At 42.4% G+C, this 17,442-nt stretch overlaps 5 protein-coding genes across 5 annotated transcripts; 1 reads left to right on the top strand and 4 right to left on the bottom strand.

Annotated features, from left to right (window-relative positions):
• Positions 1-2,348: 2,348 nt before the first annotated feature.
• On the top strand, positions 2,349-3,713 carry EAE98_007963 (uncharacterized protein; the record flags this gene model as incomplete). Its single annotated transcript, XM_038955586.1, has 1 exon — positions 2,349-3,713. One exon carries the CDS (start codon positions 2,349-2,351, stop codon positions 3,711-3,713), a length of 1,365 nt encoding a protein of 454 aa, XP_038807880.1.
• Positions 3,714-3,727: 14 nt separating this feature from the next.
• EAE98_007964 (uncharacterized protein) lies at positions 3,728-5,671 on the bottom strand (the record flags this gene model as incomplete). The annotated part of the gene is made up of 4 exons (XM_038955587.1): positions 3,728-4,029; positions 4,091-4,882; positions 4,933-5,272; positions 5,400-5,671. 4 exons carry the CDS (start codon positions 5,669-5,671, stop codon positions 3,865-3,867), a joined length of 1,569 nt encoding a protein of 522 aa, XP_038807881.1. The 3' UTR covers positions 3,728-3,864.
• Positions 5,672-6,038: 367 nt separating this feature from the next.
• On the bottom strand, positions 6,039-10,598 carry EAE98_007965 (uncharacterized protein). Its single transcript, XM_038955588.1, has 9 exons — positions 10,365-10,598; positions 10,263-10,292; positions 10,121-10,193; positions 9,994-10,065; positions 9,226-9,938; positions 7,927-9,169; positions 7,644-7,873; positions 6,967-7,532; positions 6,039-6,916 (listed from the first exon to the last, which is right to left on the bottom strand). Exons 1-9 carry the CDS (start codon positions 10,428-10,430, stop codon positions 6,676-6,678), a joined length of 3,234 nt encoding a protein of 1,077 aa, XP_038807882.1. The 5' UTR covers positions 10,431-10,598; the 3' UTR covers positions 6,039-6,675.
• Positions 10,599-13,738: 3,140 nt separating this feature from the next.
• Positions 13,739-15,034, bottom strand: EAE98_007966 (uncharacterized protein; the record flags this gene model as incomplete). The annotated part of the gene is made up of 3 exons (XM_038955589.1): positions 13,739-14,181; positions 14,237-14,862; positions 14,946-15,034. The coding sequence occupies 3 exons, from the start codon at positions 15,032-15,034 to the stop codon at positions 13,739-13,741; spliced, it is 1,158 nt and encodes a 385-aa protein (XP_038807883.1).
• An 875-nt stretch (positions 15,035-15,909) lies between these two features.
• On the bottom strand, positions 15,910-17,018 carry EAE98_007967 (uncharacterized protein; the record flags this gene model as incomplete). The annotated part of the gene is made up of 2 exons (XM_038955590.1): positions 15,910-16,373; positions 16,553-17,018. 2 exons carry the CDS (start codon positions 17,016-17,018, stop codon positions 15,910-15,912), a joined length of 930 nt encoding a protein of 309 aa, XP_038807884.1.
• Positions 17,019-17,442: the final 424 nt, after the last annotated feature.

Here is a 17,442-nt window from a genome sequence, read left to right on the forward strand (position 1 = left end):
GAATCTTTCGTGCATGGTGTCATTTTGAATAACCATTCTCGTTTTATTAGCTTTTTTTCATTTATCACTAGAATTGAAAATCTGTATCAATAACTCTTTCAATCACTTATGCTCTGGCTAATTCTGCAATCACACAGTATTTGTCACTACAATTCCAATCATTCTTCAATCATGATAGAATCCGAGCCTCTGAATAATCTATCTAGTATCATTCTCAAACCAACTACACATATGGAGTAAATAAGCCTATCAAAACGAGACCCCCGAGATAGAGCAGTGATTTGCTAGATGTTAATACATGGCCGATCGAAGGAGTGGGGTTTGCAGTAATCGCACTTGTTTTTCGTTATCCAGGCGGCTCCAACTTGCCGCCTCCAAAGGCTAACTTTAAGCGAAAAAGGGGACGCTTAGGTGTGCATGATCTGCGAATATCAAACTAAACTAATGAAGTGTTCGTAAGTTGATGGAGATAAAGATAAGGAGTCATAAGCGCTGCTAATGAATAAGATTGCAATCTAGCAAGGAGTGTTCCAATTTATTTCAAATTTTAGTATATAATTGAACATTATGCTAACATGTCCACTCCTTTATCAATGTGGAAGTACTTTCATCCCGAATCATTATGTATTGATTCCCCGATTCAGCACAAAATTATCTCGTTAGTAGATCCGAGAGGGAATCAATTATCCGTAATGTCTAGCTTAGATTCTCACGAGATCATTCAACGCTGCCGTATAGATTAATAAACGCGGAAGGGAGTATTATCGCTTACAACATTAAGAGCTAGTCACTCACTCTACTTTCATCCTCGCTAAGACATTTAATCATCTCGTCTGACATCTACGGATAACGTTGTGTACATCCGATGTCTAATCTGGTCTCTCAGACTATGTCCATTTATATCATCTTTCATATCATCTCGGGGGTCTTGGAATTTTTTTGCTTTTTCATGAGGATTTCAAAGTGCTTCGTGAATATAATAAGCCATTTGGAATTTTTTATGCATACAGGCCTCAAACGCCAAAAACCACTAAACAAAGCAGCCAAAAGCTGATCTTGGGTCATTCGACGTATGCCATTTATTCATTTGGACCGAATGAAGCCTATATCACGCGTGTCTGGGATTTTTGGTTTATTTTGGTGTTCTTAAAGCCCAGTGGCACAGGCCTCAAGCACCAAAAGTCCTGTCTCGTGGACTGTCTATGCACGTTTTGATTCATTTGGGCTCGTTCGAGATTATAATACCATTCTTGGATGTTCTTCAGCCCATATAAAGGTCATGATTGCACTTAAATACACGATGAAGTATTCAGAGATTCTTTCCGAGGATGTCCCGGGTATTCCCGACTCATTTTGACTAGATAATACCTGGAAGGATATTCTCCAGTACCACCTGGGCATACAGTTTATTCTTAGGGTCATCAAAGTTTAGAAGTGAATTGTTAAGTGACTCAAAATTCCTAATGATTCGAAAAGCACCTTGAGCTTGCGTGTGAATCACCCTAATTCAGTGACTGTGTCGCATTTCGAAATTGTTTTGACTCGAAATCTCTGTTATGACTGTTTACGGCCACAAGCCACTCATATACATCGATATGAATGTGAAAACACCACATCTTGAGGTTTGATTACTCTACAAGTCAACAAAATGATGATTAATCGCCCTGAATCACACATATTTTGTATTTTAGGTATGAATGTACTTAAATTCGAGGACTTTTGACTCGAAATGGAACGGAATGACGCAGGAATACCTTGAGAGTACCTTGAATGACACAGAATAGATAAAAGTCTTTATGAATGTATATGATTTCGAGGCAATTTTGACTCGAATGACATGTTTCCTAGCGTCATTTCCAGTGTTCAATTGTGCTTATATACGATCGGTTCTGCTCCTTCTGTAGCTCTTCTTTTCTCGTCGACAATAAGCTGTACCAAAACACTTACCAAATTTCTCAAGCATACCACACAAGATCTTTACAAGAACACGCCTGCCTCTTACTACAAAAGTCCTATGTAAGACAGCATCAGTGGCATACAACTACACCATAGACTGAGAGCTCTACCTCTACATAGCAGCCCCTTCGTTGCCTGTTTTTACGAGTATTCTAGTGCGTTTCACCCTTCATTCGAGCTCCTGAAATCACTGTTTATTTTTTTTCTTGATCGAATACAGGCTTCGGTAAGTCACGCTACCTATAATGTATGAGTTTGAAACCTAAATGATGGCAGCAACTTAGCATCAGACGTCGCATGCCCCTGATATCTGATCGATATTTTACATTCAAGGTATTTGACATGTTCTAATCTCAACCCTGTATCAATGGTAGCTGACAAATATCAATAGCATGTCGAGTTGTGATCAATCTTATTTTTACATTGGTGAATATACATTCGAAGGCATCGAATATCCGCTTTATCAAGATAGATACGGATATAAGTATTACAAGAGAAATGACCAACTTTATAACGCGGAAACTCCAGAAGTCAGCCACGATGAACCTCAGACCCAAGCTCCTTTCGTCCGTAACGTCGCCCCAAGCTGGAGCCCAAGTCCCAAAGGTAAAGAGCCAGCATCTAGTGATAATTTCGCTACGGAGCAAGGAAGCCAGTCCTACAGCTCAGGAGCCGGCTACAACTCCGCTCCAGCTTATAGCCCTACATACTGTACGACGGGTGGACTAAGCACGACGCCAACTTATATGGGTGCAGCTCCTACATTTGACAACCTCCCACCGACGTCTCAATCAAATAATCCTTATCTTGTTACAGAATCATTCTATAATTCGGATGGAAAACCACCAGGCTACAATCCTCCCGCAGCCAATGCAGATTTCGCCTCAGACGATACTTCTACTTCTACAAAATGCAGTTATCTACTACCGGTGCCTGCCACCCCTTCATATTATGCCTCTCCAGATGCAGACAAGAGGCCAGACATGATACCGTGTAATGCCCCTTGCAAAAAAACAAAGTTCATATGTAGTTACCACGAGGGAAAATATCAGTACGGTTACGAATGTATATCAAAGATCTATCAGCGGGATGGTCGTGGGCAATACATAAGAGGCCTGGACGGATTGCCAGCGGCCGTCCAAGTCCGATACCCCGATGGAAGAATAGGAGATCAGATTTGCCGAAATCCAGCGGTTAGTCAAAAGTTCTTCTGCCATGAATGCCGCCCAGTGTGGTTGCCATGCTATTATGGATTGGCACGCGATCGTACATGGGGATGCAAGAATTCTGCGCAGCCAGAATTTCCATGGGATAAAATTGTCAGCTGCATCCAGCACTTTGACATCAAGAGCTTTATACCTAACAAGAATAAACTACCGCCAAACACATTTGGAAATCCAGAAGATCATGAGAAGTCGGTCAAAAATCCCGCTCCATCGGGTCCTTCTAGAAGCTCGGGTAAATCGGGACGCTCGAGAGGGAGCTACAACACTGAAACACGTTCTTATCCTCAAAGAGAGAATGCGGTGAATAGGGACGGTGTCATTTTAGAGAGTCCAAGACAAGATTCCCATAGATTACAACAACAGACGCGTCAAAAAGTAGCAGAGAGAAATCGGGAAGCGGATGAAAATGAAGCCAGGGAGAATGAACGGCGAGACAGGGATACTCAAGCGGAGCAGGAAAACTTGAGAAGGTATACTGAAGCGCTTGAGAGCATTGGAAAGTCAGAACGAAAAAGAAGATCACGCAAATAGTACACTCGCCAGTTGAGATTAGTCGGTTGCTTTACTAAATACAAAAAAATCGTTGCTTTTTATATCTCTTCCCCTCTTTGAATAACACTCCAGTATACCCGTCACCCCCAAAAACCACTTATTTTTTTCAGACTCGGCTTCTAATCCCATTTCAAATATCATACTTCTGAGTCAACCCACCCACCGGAATCTTCACCTTAAACACCAATGCTTGATTATCAAGATTATATCCACTCCCATCACTATACGCGAACTTTCCTCCCTCCAAACACCCATCTTGCGTGATAAAATCGTTATCACTCAGACTGAAAATATACTATATCAATCCTTCATTAGCAAGAATCCCTATCTCCTTTTCCCCAAGGAACAAAACTTACCCATTCCCCATCCGCACCCTCCTTCCCATCAACAGGCACCACAGCAATACTCTCCCACTTCTCATTCAACAATCCTTTATCCGTCTTCCCCCCATTGTGTACTCCAAATCTCTTCAACTCATCATTATCATTAACATCCAACCACGCACAATAGGTTGCCGTTTTAATTCCGCTCCCTAGAACCCCCGTCGAGCTCGCAATCGCACAACTAGCGCAATCGTATTTCGTCCCCTTAACATTCGTCGCGTTGCTAATATCGAAAATGTCTATCTGTCTATAAATACTCTCCGTGCTATCCTGTCCATTTCCTGACCCCGAATCTCTCGCCAGAACCAAGAATTGTCCATTAGGTAACGCATGAATTTCAGACTGCGCAGCTACTTTTGGGTTTTTACTAGCTTTAGCCGTTGGGTCTGTCCATAAAGGAAGAGGGACCACATGTTCACTCAAATATAATGGGTTTCTCGGGTCTGAGATATCGTATGAGAGAAAACGGCTATAGCGTTCTGTTTGAGATTTCAAACCGCCTTCCTGATTATTTGCTGCTTGGAGAAGTGTGTAGAGAGTTTTTCCATCGGCAGATATACTGAGACCTTCGAATCCATGGTTATTATCTCTACCAGTAGGATTATCGGCAGGTGAGACGTCATCGCCAGAACCTTGGTCGGGATAATGGTAGGGAGAGTCAGCGGAGAAAGATTCGCTGCCATTACGCATGGGAATGAAGGCATCTGGTGGTCGTATGGCGGATGTCATTGTGCCGGTAGAGTTAAAGTGGTAAATATAGGGGCCCTAGTGGATAGTTAGACAAGGTGAAACATTAGGAGACAGGGGAAACATACATATTCATCACTAACCCACCACCCTCCAGCTCCATCCAACACCAATCCCTCAGCATCAACCGATACCCTCCTCCCTCCCGTCCCGTTTCCTCCGAATCCATCGCCCGTATACGTCGCCACGGGCAAATCTGGAAACCCCGCATAACTCAAATGACCCGATCCATCCGCGTCCAGCCCTGTCGTTGGCGTCCCATCCGGTCCAGAAAACAGAACCGTGTCAGTATATTTGAACCACAAATTATTTCCCGAAGGGCTTTTCACTGTCGCATTAGCCGCTGGAGTGAAAACGATGTCGAATTTATGAACCCGGGGTTGAAAGTTTAGGGTGCCTTCTGTATTCCTGTTATGTCTGTTAGAACTCTCAATCAACCTGCTTCCCCAAATACCTCAAGCAACTTAGCCGTAACTCCAGGAACGATAGATAAGTGGTAGATTAAGGGGGAAAAGGGAACTGAAATGCAACGAACCATCCCCTATCAGGCAAGGCCCACAAAACACCCGTATAACTACCATTCTCTAACTTCTCCCAACTCTTTGTGTCAATCGCGATCGCACTCCCAATCCCGCCAATTGTGTCCCCGAATTTATCACGTGCAGTACCTGGAATATATCCATAGCCTCCTAGTGCCTGATACGTATATGTGTTTCCATTACACATAGTTTGATTAACGTATGAATTGCTTTGAGCTGCTGCCAGCCCAAAGAGAGGGGTCACTGCGAGGAACTTTCTTAAAGACATCACTAGAAATCTTATCAACAGTACCAATGCCAACAAGAAAAGAAGTAAAGATACACAGGAACATTGTAAAGATCGCGGGGTAACATGGAGAACATATATTCCTTGCTTCGGGTGAAGCGGGTGCCAATATACACGAAATAAATTGACGATCAAAGGATCCGTATTGCCACCGGAAAACCGACCAATGAATGATGCAACGTGCCTGAAGTTGAAGATGCGGAAGCTTCTCAGCTTTCTTGCCCCAGGTACAATTTTCCAGATGGTTGCACTGAAGGATGAACTAATGACGAAGATTATGCAAGAAGGGAAGGTCACCATGACTTGTGGTTAAATACATGCACGTTGTAGCGTTGAGAGTCTTGATTGGCCAGCTTACTCTGACTGGGATATTTGCCATGGAGTAACCTGTGCAATGCATATCAGTATGAAAAATACCTACCAAGTACTTTATGAAGAATTGTCACATTAAAAAATTCATAATTCCTTGATGCCATATTTATTGTGATATCTGAAAATGCTTCTGCATTTCTTTCATATGTCGTATCTCATTCCCATTTCATTTCGCTCAATGCCTTAAAAATTGCTCAAACTTCCTCCACCAACTGACACATGCACAATGTGCCTCCTAAATTCAAAGGTATCGAGAAATGAAAAATTGCTTCGCAAATGCCTATTGTGTATCGTCTCACGATGTTCATCGGAGAATTGAACCTAAACAGAAAATTACTTTTTTAGATAACAATATCATTCTGATCCTTCGTAGTAACTCCACGTAGGTAGCGACATTGCTCCTAAGTATGTGATATCATTGGGCGAAAAAGTAAAAGGAAAAAATCATTATCCAGATCGGACACCAGTTTGTCCTGCTAGATGTATATGGAAGTTGTTTAGAGATCATAAACATCCCAACCATCAAGTTTATTGGCATTGTAGTTGATTCGGCGTTTTTGATCTGAGGGTGGGTTTTCCGGTCGTGCAAAGTCGATCCGTAGCTCCTCGTCAAGTCACAACTCATCTTCATCGTCGAGTTCCGCAGGCTTAATGAGTCCTCCGACCTTGGACAGACGTTCGCGTTCTGCGGCCTTGGCATCTCTTTCGGCTGTCTCTTTCTCCTCGGCGTATAGCTCGGTGTTGTCCCCAGCAAACTCCTTCAACGAGATTAAGAAATCCCGTAAGTTAAGTCTGAATCGATCTGCAGAATGATTCAGAGTGAAGAGACCCTCAACGAAGGCTTGGATTTGAGGTCTAAAATGGATTAGTAAGGTATACTGATAGAGATAAGGGCAATGACTTACGCTTGAAGGTTAGGGAAGGCATTCTGCAACAAACTAGCCACGAAGTTTGTAAGGAAATCCTTGTTGCTTGTGTTTGGTGGCGCTTGGTCCTGGACATAGATAGGCATTTGAATCTTTGGCGCAGTACCGTCAGCTGGGTGAACAAAGTAAAACATTCTTGCCAACAAAGTTGCTTGTGACTTGAATCCAGCTTTGTGATCGGTATCGGTGAGCACAAAGAATACATCCTGGAGGATTGGGACGAAGAATTGCTGGAAGAAAGCACTAGACGTGGCAGGGTCCGTTTCTGCAATGTTGGTGATCAACTCCAAACACATGTTGAGACCGGCATGTTCAACCTCTCTATTGTCGTGCTTACTAGCCCACATGCAAGAATCGATGACAAACTTGAATTGTCTGTTATCGAGTTTGAGGAGAGCTGGGAAGCAGTGAAGGTTGATTGCTCGGAGAAGGCTGAAAAATTCTACACGGTGTTCTGGGAATTCCGAGAAATCCTTGTTGATCATTTCCAGAGTGCATTCGAACACGTTTGACATAATGTTTGGCACTTGATCTTCCATGAGGCCCTATATTGGATGTTAGTAAGTGCTAGATGCATCTCCAAGGTAAGGATGCTAAGATAAGAAAGGGTATGTATGCACCACTGAATATTTCGAGCGATATGGGGTCCAACGTACAGAAAGTTTGGTTATGATAACAGACATGACCTTGAGAACTTCGGCATCACGTGCACCTGGAACATTACGGTTGTAATCAATCAGGACCGCTTCAAGAAGGTTTGGAACAATGTTGGTTCGAACCATCTCAAGATCATCGGATTTCTCAACGAACGTTTCAATGAGCTTGAGAATCTCCTTCTTGATAGTTCTTAGACCTCGAACTCTAGGCATCTTGGTGGCAATTTCACCTATTTATAATTAGTGTCAAGAATCGTAAACACGTTATGAGAGAACAACTTACCCTCACTTGCAACGGCTTCAGAAATCATTGTGCTAGTAGCCTTGTACATGGACAACATATCCAGGTAAATGCGTCCAATTTGAGGATAGAAGTAGCTTCCGATGGAGGAACAAGCAGACACGTTAGTCTTCATGACATTACCAATGACCTTGATGGTATCTGCGTCTTGAAGAATTTGGGGGTTAGTGTTTGCTTGGGCAATGATGGCATCCCAAGCAGCGTTTGGATATGACATCAACTCAGCAATGAGTCTTTCTTGTGAATTCTTCTGTGGTTGAGCTGCAATCATGTAACCACATGCCTCGTAGAAAGTGTGTACTTGCTGTGGGGATAGATCACAAGTAATCTTACGCATGGTCCTGACGATTTCCTCGATAAATGGTTCAGACTCGCCAGGTTGTAAAGCAACAAAATGACGTTTGCACTGTCTGGCAATCTTGATGAAAGTATCACAAGCCATGTCTTGAACACCCTCGTGGGACTCGTGCATGAACTCGAATAATTTGTTGACGACGGTCTTCAAGAACTTCCAGTGAGCCTTCAAGAAACGTGGATATTGACCAACGATATACATAATGTTACTGGCAACCACGGCTTTGTTGTCCTTTCCTCGTTTCATCTCAGTCAACCCGAGCAAATCCTTGATGACAGTGACCAAGAAACGTTTCTCAGTCTCTTCGTTCATTGCAAGGGAGATGGAGCCGATAGCCCAGCACAATGTGTTACAATTGGCCCACGACCATTCGGTACCATCGACTTGTCGAGATAGCTTCTCAGTCATGATGTTCTCGGTATCGACTACATCCAAATGGGTAAGATAAACCAAGCACTCTCTGGTTGTCTTGTACAACTGAATGGTGTCGCTCTCCTTGACGAATTCACGAACAATCTCTCCCTCATCGTTCTCAACAATCAAGACTTCCTCTGGTCTGACCATCTTTTCAATCATGACCACTCGCAAGTTCGAAAGTACTTCGTTGTACTTGTGCTTTCTGAGAGGATAGTTGGCGAGCAGACTTGGGTTGGGCGCACCGGGACTCGAAATGCCGCCGACGCCCATTCCGACAAGAGGGTTGACGTCTCCAATGGGTAGCGACTGTTGTTCATCATACAATTCTTGGACCAGTCTAGTCCAGTATTCTAAGCAAATCTTGAAGATCTCTCGGTCCTCGATTTGAGAAATTCGAATAAGGTAGAAGTGGCCGTGTGTGAGGAAATCACGGTTCGGTAGGTTCTCTATGAGCTATTGGAATAATTAGAATGTATCGAGGAAGACCAAACGAGTAACGGGAAACTTACAGTAAGATGGGAAGAGAAAAAGTTACACAAGAAAAGGGCCAAATTCTGGATAAACTCTTGGTCCTTGGAGTTACTCGAATTGTAAGTACTCTTGAGGTCGAGAGTCAAAGGAATAATCTTGGAAATTGTGGTCAAAACTTCGGTGAACATTTGAACCAATTTCTCGTCGTAGTTGTTCCCAGTACCAGTTTGGAGTCCTCCAATCTCTGTCAAACACTTTAATGTGACATTTCTGAATTCGGGCATCTCCAAAAATCGTTCTCTAAGAGTATCGATAACGGTCGTCTCAAAGATATAACCAAGCGGAATCCAGTTGAAGAATCGAAGAAGAGTCTCGAGGGTAGCCTTAATCAAACTTTCTTGAGTGGCGCTGTTCAAGACTTCGTTACAAAGTTGGAAGATGGAGGAAAACTCTGCACACATCGTCGTCTTCAAGTTCTTCGTCTTTGCGGAAGTCATCTGGTCCGCCGAGTAATCGAAAACTTCCTCCGATAACAATCTCAAAATCGACATATTATTCTCGCATATCGATAAACTTGTGTGGCAGGAGGATATGATCTCGTTGATGAAAGTAGGCCAGTTGTGAGGCCATTCTTGCTTCAAGATGGAAACGAGGACGAGATTCAACTTGTTCAAGAGGACTCTTTGGGACCTCAGAGACTCTTCCGATCCGGAACACTGTATGATGAAACCAACGACGAAATTCCGAATACCTAGAACAAGTCAGTATGGCGTTCTTCGTCAAGGATAGTAACAGAATCTATTTACCTTGGCACTGCTCTCTGGGCAGAACCTTCCACCTTGTCATGATAACATGATCTAGTACTTGCAAACCCAAATCTGATAATTTGTCAGCGAAACAGCATAGAGAGGGCGTTAAGGAACCTTGACCGACATTTGGCTTGCGGATATGTAGACTCTTGTAATATCTTATCAACTAATAACCACGCATCTGGATCCTCCTTGAACTATATAGTATATCAGTATCGATGGCGATATGGAGCGAGAAAGATTTTCGGCGCATGAAGAAGTCGTACCTGGTTCATTGCAGCCTGAGCGGCTTTTTGCTACGGAACAAACGCGTCAGTAAAGATGTTCCGGTATGAATAGATTCATTTGGGTATATGATATATACTCACAGCCTCACCGCGACCTTCATAGAAAGTCTTGACGGTCGCGTCAAGCTCTTCAATGGTGACAGCCATCTTTGCAGCTTGATTTAGGTATAGTACCCTATCCTGCTCTCAATAGATAAGCAATATGCTTTAATATCCTTTTGTGCAGCTTGCGCTGTTACAAGAAACTTTGTTAAACGAAGTTGATGGTATGTTTGAAGAAGTTGTCGAAAATGTCAAGTTGAAGATTGTTGGACCCAGCCGCATGTTCAAAGTGCTTTGTGCCCCACTAAGAGGAGGGATTCTCTCAGCGGGCCTTGAATACCGATCGGTAAACCATTAGGTCAGGTGATCACACCTAAATTATCACTCTCGGAAGATTTATCCGCAAGTGAATTCCTCTGATGTGATTTATAATTCGAAGCTTCTTCAAGGGTATTCAATCAAGTTACATTCAATTCTTGGCCTTGTTTTAATACGATATACCGCCGTTCTTTCCCTTGTTAGGAACAGATTGATCCACCGTGGATTACGATTATTTTATAAGCAACTACAGCAGAGTCATGGATGAGAAAACTGCACATACTCATCATACCCCTCGATTCTCTAAGCGTGATGAGCGAGGGAGCTGTACAAAATCAATTCTCTTCCATTATCTCTGTCTTTGGTGGTTAATTTTCTATATTTACTTTACCCACTCTTCCATTCTCCTGCATAAGCTCAGCACGATCCTCAAGTCTGTACATCGATGGCGAATGAGAAGTTTACTCGATGTGCCCCTCGATCCTCTCCGTCCCGGGGCTACATCTATCGTTCTGCTCCTTGGCCCTCTTGTCCTGAGATTAAATATACCTCTTACTATGCCTATCTAATGTTTGTATCAATACTTCACCTCATCATCTCGCATATACTCAGTAGTATATACTCGCGTACTCCTCATTCTCTATACAGTACCAGCCATTGCCAAGTTCTGTGTCATATATCTCATTTCGCTCACAGCGATTCATACCTGCATCATGATAACGTTCATTAAATCAAGTGATCCAACATTATGAATTTGATATCATATTTAGGCATAGAATACCAGATCTTCCAAGAAGCTTCTTCCCCAAACACATTCATCAATCGAAATTCGATACATCACATTCTTGCCTATAAGTCCCGATATCTACCTATCTATTGAATGCAGGATCTTGTGGAAAGCTAAGGCTTCCGTACAATCTTCCGTGCTCCTTCTACCGAGTTGTATCTAAATTTCCGAACCAATGAGTTTGCGTTTGTTACACATGATTGTACTGTCCAATAGGGTGTCGAGGCAAGATGGTTTGTTTGTACGACCATGGAGCCTGGGGGCCTTGGAGTCTTTTCTTGCAGTTGCTTTACCTTTCATGTTGAATTTGGGAATAATCAGTACTATATCAATCCAATGTCAGAGCAGAGTATTAACAGCATTGCTTTACGAGCAGTGGGCCGTAAGAGATGAGAGAGATACGTCAACCACACACAAAACAAATTTTTATGCTTAGCAAACAACAAAAATTTGACAAATGCAATTATGAAAGGAAAATAAAGACAACATTGCAGCTCTAAGTTCATGGCTGTTATAACTCTTTCAACGAGATATGTATCGCCAATGACCAAAAGTTATAGCAGAATCTAATCTCAGACAAATGCAAACCCAAGTGCCAAATAGTAAACAGTATATCTACATGACAACACCCAAGTCTTTTCAGCTCATTAGAGGTAAATTCTCCAAGACAAGACCAATCTCCATCTATGAGGCCCAAGACTAGACAAATCTAGAAATATAATTAATGTCAGCGGGATGTTCAAAAACGTAGTGACTTCAGGACAATTAATTGAGAACATGCATGGATATAATTTACAACAAAAAATAATCCTCCACTTCAACAACCCAAATCCACCACCTAGCTTCTTACCCAAAAAAAACAAAAAACAAACACAGACTTCCACACACCTATCCTTCTCTCCCAAGACTTTCCACTCACTTGTATATTGATAGGTATCTCCTCTACTCCCTCCTCATCTTCTCCCACCCATACATCTAACACTCACATATACCTGCCCCTCAGAACTACAATTCCACATACAATTCCATATATAATTCCATATCTTCCATATACATTACTACACATTACACATTACATATCACATATTACCTAGATAAATAAATCCCCACAACCAAATCCCCTTCTCTCAGATTTCTCCAACTAAAAAGAAGTACCTACCTATATAAGATTAAATCCAAGGAACTAGATAATTCCCACATCTACATACTCTCTCTACCTTCCCAGTTTCCAGAATCTCAATTTTCTAATAGGGAATTTATAGAATATATCTACCTATCTACTAAATAGATAGGTAGGTAGGTAGATAGATATATCAAGAATACATACATATTTCGCATACAAACCCTTGAATATATTTCCTACACTAAAGTAATCACTACCTGAGTATATGTACACTCTACACTTATCATTTCTATCTTGTCCCCATGCCTATCCCCATACTTCCACCCACACATCTCCCACCCACACATTCTGAATCAATCCACGAAGACACACTCTCCCGCTCCTTCCTTTTCTCTGCTTCAATCTCTTGATCCCTAGTAGAAAATCAATATTATATATTTTCTATGCCTTTGTCCTCATCCCCTCTCTCCATCCCCTCTCTCCATCCCCTCTCTCCATCCCCTTTCTCCATCCCCTCTCTTCATCCCAACTTAACCCAACCCAACATCACAACACTCTCCCTCTAAAGAAACAAAGAAGAGAGAGAGAAAGAAATAGATCAAATCAATGCTCAAATTGCGTTTATAATACCTACATACCTACACATATACAATAACCCCCCTCCCCTCCCCCTCCCCCCACAAAAAAGTCAACACCACCCTCCCATCCCACATCTTCCCACATCTTTCCACATCTTCCCACATCCCACATCTTCTATTTCTAGAACAGGTAATACTGACCTATCTATCTATATATCTATCTATCCATCTAATACCATACATCTAAAACATCTATCTCTCACCATATTGCCACATTCAAAAGTTCAAAGATACACATGTATGTATGTATGAAGTTCCTTCGCTTATTCATTCATTTATGTACCTAGTATTTATATGCATCCATCCATGTTCATCCATTCATTTTATATAACCACCTAGACGATGATTTTTGATTTCTCCAACCTATCTGCATATTCCCATCCCCACCTAAGAGAGATTTTGAGTTCCCCTAAACGATTCCAAATATATCCACGATGATTTTCGAAAAATGTTGATCTTTGCCCATAAGTAAATAGAAATTACACATCACTTCGTCTCATTCCGTTCAGCACCGCTCTCGCCCTTTGCATTTTTTCAAATAGCGCAACTAAGCCTTTTCATACCCTGCCTCCTTCAATCCAGTACCAAGTGCCTCGATGGCCTTCTCTACATCCCCTCTGCCCTCATTCATAACACTAACTCCCATATGTCCCACCCTAATGTACTTTGTCGCAATCTCTTTATGTAAGCCTCCTGCAAAAATGACTCCCTTCTTCACCAAATTTGGCAATAGCTCCGGTGCTTTAACACCTTCTGGGAGATAAATAGCTGTCATACCATTTGCCTGATCGGCAGGATTAGGTGCCAATTGTTTGAGCCCTAGATCCGCGACTGCCTTTTTGATTTTTTGTGATGTAGCTTTGTGTTTAGCGAAACGTTCAGAGAGAGGAATAGAGAGAATTTGAGTAAGAGAAGTGTGTAAAGCGTGGACTAGTTGAGGAGAGGGAGTGGCGAAGTAGGATGGCTTTTTAGCTTCGTAGTTTTGCATTACTATTTTCGATTAGCATCCCATCGTATACACCAAAGATGCAAATGTCAAACTTACTTGGCAACCAATTCTTGAACGAAGCAAAATATGATCCTGGAGGAGTCTTTCTAGCCTTGAATGTCTCAATCGCTCTACCACTATAGTACGAAATTGAAAGACCAGCTGGACAACCAATCGCCTTCTGACTCGCTGTAATGACAGCATCCAAACCCCAACTATCAAATTCAATCTCCTCGCATCCCACACTACAAACGCCATCTACCACAACCAACGTCTCAGGAGAAACTCGATGAACAAGCTCACTCAATTTCTTCAACTCACTCAAAACTCCCGTCGAAGTATCCACATGAGTGACCGTGATCAACTTATGTTTCTTCTCCTTCAATGCCTTTTCAATCTCATCCAATTGAGGTCTCTCTCCGATCTTCGCCTTCAATTGTGTGGGTTTGACTCCATAAGTTTCAAAACAATCCGCGAACGAATCTGCAAAATAGCCAGTATGGAGAACCAAGACCTCATCACCTGGTTCTGCCAAATTTGCAGCCACGAGGTCCCATCCAAGAGTACCGGAACCAGAAATGACGAGGGGTTGGGAAGAGGGATCGGTAGATTGGAAGAGCTTGCGCAGCATAGAGAGAGTTTCGCCGAAGACCGCTACAAATGGAGCGCTGACGTGACTTTCACTATTTTATTTGAGGATTTGTTAGTGATATATCCTATTTTAAGGCCCAAATCAATTTGGTGGTAATGATAGGTAAATACATACCTATAATGGCTCATAGACTGCAAGACGGCATCATCAAACTCAATTGGGCCCGGAATGAGCAAAGTAGGGTGAGCTTGTTGAGTCGACATTTTGATATTATTTTCTTGAACTTGTGTAGAATTACTGAAGCTTCTCGATGGTGTTGTAGATACCGAATTGGTAGAGTTGTCAAGTAAATTGGGATTTATCTGTCGTGCAATAGCAGACAGTCTAGCTTGAGGAGCCACGATTTGAGGAATGGCGGGGTAAAACACCCGTCTGAAAGCCAGCTTGAAAATGGTTCCGTTCCGTTATTATCCGATTGGACCAATAATTGAAGCTCTATTAGACCAGAATGAGTGGTCTTGGTAAGAAAATACTTATGTTTGGGTGCTACAATCACTCGGAGTATTGGCAATGAGGAATGACTTTGGGATTTATTTACCAAAAGAGGCGGTGATGACCGTCAATTATTGCATAAATACCTACTAACAGTTCGTTTCATAACTTCATAAACTTTATAAAAACGCATAACCTTCCCACCTATTTTACTCCGAGGTCGGGGGTTTCTTCGGGGACTTCCTATAATAGCTTCATAACCTCAAAATATGTACGATATGTATTACCATCAAACAACAAGAGAAGAGCATTCTATTTGATATCACTTTCCCTTCCAGTCCAAAAGTACATATCCACTGCTATCTATGCGTGCTGTGTAGCTTGTGATATATGGACAAAACACAATGAACTCCTTCCAATGCTTTTTTTCTCTTCACCATACCATACACTACCATGCTATGCTAATCGTGACATTCCTTGCTTCTCCCTTCCCTTTCCATTTCATTCATATCCTTTTCTTCCGCTGTACCACCCTCATGTACCACTTTGCTTCATACATAATTACAGTCGAGGGAGATTCCCCAGACATATGTACTATACCCATATATACACTTCATTCCTTCAAATCATGCCTTCTCAATCATCTCTACTTCTTCCTCGTCTGAAAGACCTTCTTAACCTTCGTCCTAAGAGGTTTCGCCGGTTGAGCCGCATGTTTCACCGCCGCGATCTTCTTTGCTTCCTTAGTCGTTCTCTTCCCAATATCCCATCCCCAACCCCTCAGCGTCCTCACAACCTTCGGGGTCACCGCCGCCGTCAACGGCACTCTAATAAAAATAAACGATTTATGGATCGCGTAAGCGAGAGCCAGTTGAGTACCTAGACTAGCATCCCTTTTATTGCGCTCTTCTGCTTCTTCTACACCCCATCCTGCCATTTCTGCTTCTTCTACACCCCATCCTGCCATTTCTACTCCGTCGCCCAGCTTGTCGGATCCGGTAACATCGTGTGAGGCTTTTTGCATGGCGACACGCCATTCGTGGAAAGTGGTTTTGATGGATTCGGGGATTATGGATTTGATGGAGGAGGTTATTGTGTGTTCCCATTCACCTATGGTAGTAGTGTGTTAGCCGGCCACTTGGACTGGGCTTTGAATAAAAATAAGACAGAAGATAGACCTCCGTCTGAACTATTTATTCATGGGATATAGAATCAAACTCCCGCGCATATGCAATTTCCAATATAACCACCAAACTCGACTCGAAAGAAAAATGAGATATCTTACTTACCAATTCTATCCGTTCCCAGCGTCCTGACTAACAAATAACAAAATGGAAAATCCGCCGCAGATAAAAAGATATAGACTCCCACCACACTCCACCCATATTCTCTACTCAATTTCTTCATTCTCCCTGATAGACTGGTATCATCCCCCAAATTTTCAGGCTTTGCTTCTCCATTCCTCCTCGGTCTTGAATTGTGAAAGTATCTATTTGTTCTTGTGCGAAGACGTTGGAACAATGTTTCCGAAGACGGTCTCGGATTCGAGGAGAATGTAAAATTGGTAGTCTGCGGACGGGATTTTGAGCGGAGAGAATTTATAGGAGTAGAGGTAAATGTAGTTATAGGTCGCTGTGGCAGGTTGCGCAGAATAGCTGATCTTGTAGATGTCGTATTTTGAATCGTAGTTTGAGAAGCTCTGATGAACTGGCGCATTCCCCCAGCCCTCAGTCCTGATATCGTTGCGCGGAACATACTTGCGCTTTGGTGATTTCTCCTACCGCAATTTGAATCGGATGATATGTTGTTTTTTCTTTCACCCTCCTGTAGCTACCATCTAAATTCCAAAGTCGTACTCAATCGCGTTCGTTCTTCCTCTTCAAATATCCTCGCAATCTCGAAATGAGGGGTCCCAACAACCGGATTCGTTTACTATGTCCGGAAAATCCGCTCGCAAGTGCTGATTCCTGTATATTTGACTTCGTAATTCGTAAACTGACAGGTCAATTAATAATCTCAGACTCTCATTCCTTCCTGCAGTTCAGTAATTCATCGCAATGTTTCGATTAACTTGCGCTCTTAAAATCGTAGTTCATTCAATCCGCCGCTACATTCCACTAAAGTTTTGATGAGGGACTAGCCTACCAAAATTTGAGACGGCAAATTCCTTCCACGTTTT

Source organism: Botrytis deweyae (assembly GCF_014898535.1).
Source record: "Botrytis deweyae strain B1 chromosome Unknown BDEW_020, whole genome shotgun sequence".
Classification (NCBI taxonomy): domain Eukaryota; kingdom Fungi; phylum Ascomycota; class Leotiomycetes; order Helotiales; family Sclerotiniaceae; genus Botrytis; species Botrytis deweyae.

Bases quoted from the DNA above. Each gene is read 5' to 3' on its own strand.
- EAE98_007965 (XM_038955588.1), bottom strand. From the start codon at position 10,430: ATGGCTGTCACCATTGAAGAGCTTGACGCGACCGTCAAGACTTTCTAT. The intron at 9,939-9,993 runs GTAAATAGATTC...GACTTGTTCTAG, and splicing joins GCCCAGAGAGCAGTGCCAAG to GTATTCGGAATTTCGTCGTT. The intron at 7,874-7,926 runs GTAAGTTGTTCT...AATTATAAATAG, and splicing joins TGAAGCCGTTGCAAGTGAGG to GTGAAATTGCCACCAAGATG.